At 34.6% G+C, this 6,610-nt stretch overlaps 1 protein-coding gene across 1 annotated transcript in view; it reads right to left on the minus strand.

Moving 5' to 3' along the window:
* Positions 1-205: 205 nt before the first annotated feature.
* Positions 206-6,610, minus strand: part of LOC107714428 (sorcin-like) — a 12,025-nt gene continuing 5,620 nt past the window's right edge. The window contains exons 2-8 of the mRNA XM_016520261.1: positions 4,910-4,978; positions 4,612-4,681; positions 4,444-4,487; positions 4,129-4,276; positions 2,658-2,771; positions 1,943-2,001; positions 206-856 (exon numbers count right to left, since the gene is read on the minus strand). Of these exons, the coding sequence (XP_016375747.1) occupies positions 830-856; positions 1,943-2,001; positions 2,658-2,771; positions 4,129-4,276; positions 4,444-4,487; positions 4,612-4,681; positions 4,910-4,978 (531 nt within the window). The 3' untranslated portion in view covers positions 206-829. The remainder of the gene's footprint in view (positions 857-1,942; positions 2,002-2,657; positions 2,772-4,128; positions 4,277-4,443; positions 4,488-4,611; positions 4,682-4,909; positions 4,979-6,610) is intronic.

Genomic DNA, 6,610 nt, shown 5'->3' on the forward strand with positions numbered 1-6,610 from the left:
GTTGACTCTTAACTTTTATAAAGAATATCTCTTTGGATTTGAGACTTTAGTCTTTGCAACTTTACAGATCTTCTTTATGCACCAAGAGCTTGTAACACTCCAAAGAGAAAGAAAAAAAATTGAAATCGCATCATATGAACCCTTTAAAAACTATTCATTGACTGTAAATGAAAATATACTCAAACAGATCTCACTAACATTTCAAACAGCCATTGCAGAGTCAAAAAGTAGAGCAGACACAAGTGTCAAGAATTCTTTGGTGATGTATAATAAAACATTTTATTTCCAGTTAACAGCACTCACACATGGATCTGAAGTTTAGCACGCCTCACATTTACAAAGTATTCATTACTGACCGTGTCAAATTAAGACATTAAGACAAATGAATTGGAGGTGTATATATATATATATATATACGCTGACAAGACTCCAGAGGTGGGATGCTGGTTATGGTGCTATACTATAATGTACTGCCACTCTAAGCTGCGACTGTAAGGCATTAGGATATTATAAACATTAATATCATGGATTTCTGTATAGCTGTTTTGATACAATAACTTGATATAGAATATATGTTAAATTTTGAGTGGATAGACTATAAATGTCATTGGTGTAGAGGCATTCCGTACTTAGTCATATGAATAATCCAATAGTGCAATTGCAAACAATATTGTTTAAATGTATGTTTTATATTGTATAAGTACTACAATATTGTCAAAGTATGACACGAACACACATGTAAGTTAATTGTTTATAAAAGTTATAAAAATGCAAACTAAAGTATACATTTTTTTATTTGTGGATCTTTGCATGAACCCAGAGGCTTCTCTCAGATGCTCATGGTGCACTGGATGAACTGTGAAAAGAGATGCAAAATAGAAATTAATCTATACCAGTAAGACCTTTAAATGGAATAATTTTACACATCTACATTACCTAATGGCACATAATCAAAAGTAATACATTTTTTATAATGTTTAAAATAAAACCATGGCCACAGCAACAGGATAAATGACACACCAATGTTCAATAAATATTAACATTAATAAATGTATTAATAAATCAAACAATTCCTCTACCAAGTCATTTTGCAAAGCAGCACAATTTGGGTCTCAGGGCACATGACTATTAAAGGACCACCTAAACAATTAAGTGTTGCTGGGTGAGTAATGTTCAAATTAAAATACAACACTGTAATTTTATATGCTGTATAAATTCACATATTAGAGGCTTACATTATAAATGCATTTTAAAACCATAAATTAAGCTTGATATCTGCATGAACAGTGTTTTAAATAATGTGATTCCTCACTCATTTGTGATCAATCTTACCTATTTGATCTTCAACAATTTTTTTTTTCTCTCAATAATGAGTGCACATTTTTTTCCCACACTGTGTACAACAGCAGTATCTGTGGACTATGCTCTGTGGGAATCATTTTTGCCCCCGCATTCATTGACCACATCCTTTTCATAAAATGCTTTGTCCCTCAAACTCCCACCAGCAAACCTACAGTCCATTTTGCACACCTGATTTTGCACATGCATGCATTTTTAGTGGTTTTAGTGACCTTTTTAGGGACCACATAGAGCTGGTGAATAATGTATAAATTTGAGCCTTCCAAAGATTTATTCCTACCAACAGCATATTATTAGTATACAGCTTTACCATGATTATATCACATCAGAATAGTCTTTCTGTTGTCCCCCATCCAGTGAGTTACTACTGTAACTGAGGCCCATTATTAGCCTTTGTCCAATGATTCTGATGATTATTTAAAAATAACTATTTAGTCTTTTTGTTTTATTTGAACTATCGCATGTTGATTTACAGATTAAATTGTACTGAATTATTTTGAAAAAAAACAAAACTTACATTCTCTTGCCCTAAGTAACAGTTTTTCTTCATTATATTATGTTCTGTAATGTTTTGAGGACTTACATCATCATATTGAAATGGCACCACTCCCTGTTGTGCCTGGTCCCTCTTTCTGAACACATCTGATTATGAGACAGTTTTACAGTAAAAACATTAACATTTTTCACTTAATTGGTTCAGTCAATTTAATTAATCAATCACTTAGGCTAATTTAAACAATGCTGCTGAAAGTCAAATTATCATTAGGGTAATCTGGAACACCTAAACTTTGATTTTAAAAATCACATACATTGACGGCCCTGAAGAAATAATAATAATAATAATAATAATAAACTATCTTGACCATTCCAGAGAGCTGTCATTTGTTGGTTGGAAGTGTGGAGATGACAATAAATTTCTTAAAAGTAAGTAAATAAAAATGTGTCCCAGATTGCACTAAAGCCTGTTGCACATACTCTATGAGATTATTTAAGCATTAGAAAAATGTTGGAAACAGTCAACACTCTGCAGGTTTACGCTCTATTTAAGGGTTGTCCTTCTATTCATGTACATAGAATTTCATGAGAATCAAGTTTGTAGTAGTTATCAATTACCCCCTCCCAAAAAACATTTTATTTCCATTATTTAAGAAAATATTCAGAGTAATAACTTCATTTCATGTTAAACAGAAAACTCACACAGTATGTGGAACAGGCATAATTCAACCTAATAGTTCACTAAATGGAAAGCTCCATTTACAATCAGAATTTCAAAAATCAGTACGATTTTTCATACTTACCAGTCAAGCTCCTCAGTTTGACACAGCAAGCGACATAATCATCAAATGAGATCTTCCCATTAGAGCTGTAACGCTTAATTATGCAGTTCATGGCCTGAGGACTCAGCCTGTACCCTGCAAACATGACACACCATGACCTTCAAAAACACATTCACATTCCATTTAAACCTCTTGCCACTAATTAGCCAGACGGAAATTGCATCCATACTGTTTTTTTTCTTGTCAGGAAGCACAAATAAAAAGCTTTACAGATATTCCATTCTGTCTTTTTATTCATTTATCCACAGCCCTGCTAAAGTAAGACCTCGGATCTACACTGTAAAAAACAATCCGTAAAATTCACGGTAAAAAAACGGCAGCTGTGGTTACCGGAATTGTACCGTAAAAAATACGGCAACGTTTTAGGTTTTACGGTTTTAACTTAAATTTACAGTTAAATACCGTAATTTCATTAACTGATATAATGTTAATATACCATCCTATTGAAGTACTGAAATCTGTTTTGTACCTTTGTAATACACTAACCACCAAATGCAGGTGGTGATGAGAAAGTCACATGATGAACCAAAGCCCATCACAAGCAGCTTTTAAATAATAACATATATAGAAGGTACACAGTGTCATTCACACAAACACTAAACACCATAATGGTAACACTCATGAAACTGAAATAACGCAATAAACATTCATTTAACAACATTAGGTGTAACACACAACCCTAATATACAAAACGGATAAGAAAAAACTAAGAAGAAACAGTTATTTCAACAAAAAAACATCAAATTTGAAATGTAACGCAGGTAATTCTGGGAATGTCAATTTACAGTTATTCACTGTAAATTATACAGTCTTTTTCACTTCCAAAACCGGTATACTACCGTAAAATTAATGTCCAATACATGTAATGTCTAATACAGTTTTTCACTGTATATAGTAGGGGAATTTACCGTTAACCATTTAACAGGTTTTTACTGTAGCATTTTTACAGTCTTTTACCGTTAAATTCACGGTCATTTTTTACAGTGTAGCAGTTGTATAAAAATTGGGCTGATGTATTCAGACATCATAACCTTAATATCACACATTAACTAAAGTCTTTACGAAAATACCGTTACCATAGATTTGCTATATGATCATTTAGAGCATGACATGGCTGCATTGTCACTGCTTTTCAAATGCTCTCTGTTCAGCTCAAAGAATATGGATTGAAGTCAAATTATTGATAACACTTTAGTTTAGGAACCAATTCTCACTATTACTAGTTGCTTATTAGCATATTGGCTGTTTATTAGTACTTATGGAGCACGTATTAATGTCTTATTCTACATGACCATATTTTAGTTCCCTTAATCCTGCCCCATACCTAAACTTAACAACTACTTTACTAACTATTAATAAGCATAGTATTAGCTTAATAGTAAGTTAATGGTGAGAATTGGTCCCCAAATTAGCATCTCATAAGAAGTTTTACCCATAGAGGAAATGGCTTGGCTCATTTCCTGTGGGTCAACTGTGCCACTCATGTCCCTGTCAATGCTCATGAAGTGCTGCTTCCAGCCACTGAGCACTGCCCACAACTCCTTAAACTCATTGAAACCCATTGAGCAAGACATGTCTCTCTGATGAAAGGCTAAGTTAGGGAAAAAAGTTCAAGAAAAGGCCGCAATTCAATTAGAACCAGGGTTGGCATAGTAGTAAAGTTGAATACATTTAGTGTTGAAAATCATAATTCGCCTGAAACGATTCAGTGTGTCTGAAATGTCTTCAGTGTGAGTGAGAAGGATACATCAAGCATGCTGATCATCAGTCTACATGTCTCAATGTTGAAAGCTGCAAGACAAAGAATGATTGTTACAAACCTGCAAAGTTATAAATCTGCAAATACTTTCATCTTACAATTATGGGGATTTCTGTACATTCTTCATCTCTAGTAAATTAAGACAAACATTCTTACGTCTGTAGCCACCAGAGAAGTTGGCCTGAGTCAAACAAGTCTGAAGTTCCTCTGCAGATATCTGGCCATCCTAGACAAAAACAAATACCTATATTTATCAATAATAATCAATGATATTTATCAATATTCATATTAGAGAAAAATGCATTCATGGTTGTTCAGCAAAATGAAACAAGAAGTAGCATGTAATGAATTTAAACGTTCTATGAGAAAGACTGATGTGAATAGGCTAATCTATGTAATCTCAGCAGAATTTCTATGCAATAACTTTTGAAGAGCAAATGAAACACCCTCTTACTTGACCAGCGACTGCAGTGAAGTATCCATACAGAGGGTCCTGCTGCTGTCCAGGGAATCCACCTGGATACTACAGACGAAGGGGGAAGGAGCTGATTTTAGTGCCATTATAAATGGTGGTAATAGGGAGAGGCACATTCCTAATTTGCAGAAATGCATATTTCTGCTATAAGTTTAATTTGTATACCTTTTGTATTTTGTATACACACTAGGCCTGGGCGATAAAATGGTATTGATATTTATCGACGGTACACCTTCTTCGATAACGATATAAAACATGTTCGATATAGCGCACGATATAGGCACGTGCTATGAGTGACGCAGACAGCACACTAGGGCTGCACGATAAATCGAAATGGAATCGAGATCGCGATTCGACAGAAGCTGCGATTGTCATGCGTATCTTTCAGTGAAGCACGGTTCTGTGGTCAGCAGTAAATCTCCATTCAAATGCCAGAGGGCGCTCTCACGCTGAAACTCCAAATACGCCTCGCAGAAGAAACAGAGGAAATGCCTATAGCGGTAGCTGAATAAACAGAAGATTTAACTGCTTTTTTTAATTCAACGCGACTAATAAACACACGACTACGGCAATATACGGTTTATCTGAGTTCTTATTATTATAATTTTCATTAAAATAAAGTATATTTATAATGCAATGCCTTTATCACTGCTTAAATACTATGAAATATGTTGCATGCCTTATTCTGCGTAAGAAGCCACATCATCTCAGTTTAAAAACACATGACAAATTTGTGGAGGTTTATTCCCTTTCACTGCATCTCATATGTTTTTAAAGGCAATCTGCGTGATGGGCGATACTAATAAACACACGACTGCGGCAATATACGGTTTATCTGAGTTCTTATTATTATAATTTTCATTCAAATAAAGTATATTTATAATGCAATGCCTTTATCACTGCTTAAATACTATGAAATATGTTGCGTGCCTTATTCTGTGTAAGAAGCCACATCATCTCACAGAAGGATTTATTTCAAACACTCGACTGACGTTATGAAGTGAGTTTGGAGTAAAAATATGTTATTAAATGTGTTATTTTCACATGCTTTCAGATGGAGCAGAATTTACTCCACAGAGCCGTAGTTCACTGAGAAGCTATGCACACAGCTGTCATTATCGCGAACGATTTCTTCGATTTCATAATCGCGCAATAAAATAGTCCGCGATTTTTTTGCGTAACGTCTCAGTGAACTACGGCTATGTGTAGTAAATTCTGCTCCATCTGAAAGCACGTGATGATGATTTCCTGCTGATTACAGAACCGGCATTACTATCAAAATGCGCATGACAATCGCATTCGATTAATCGTACAGCCCTACAGCACACACAAACACGAACACATGCTGTAATGAGTGCTGTGCCTGCCTGTGATGAGGAGATTGTGAATAATATTTTAAAAAATGAATATTAGTCAAATTTATTTTTTGAATGCAAAAATAGTACAATCAAATGTTAGGTGTGCGTCAGGGAGCGTCATCAGTGGAGCAGGAGATGTGGTGATGATGTAAGTGACGTTGTAGTTTAATGTTTTGTTAGTCGCGCAGTTGCTGCGTTATGCATTCAAAATATTAGAGAAATATAGTAGCTCAATGCATAGAAGATCTTGATTAGGTTAAAACCGAAACCAAGCCATTCACACAGAACGCATATTCAGCGCATTTTTTAGACGGACAAATAT

The sequence above is a fragment of the Sinocyclocheilus rhinocerous genome, unplaced genomic scaffold (genome assembly GCF_001515625.1).
Source record: "Sinocyclocheilus rhinocerous isolate Xijiao unplaced genomic scaffold, SAMN03320098_v1.1 scaffold839, whole genome shotgun sequence".
Lineage (NCBI taxonomy): Eukaryota > Metazoa > Chordata > Actinopteri > Cypriniformes > Cyprinidae > Sinocyclocheilus > Sinocyclocheilus rhinocerous.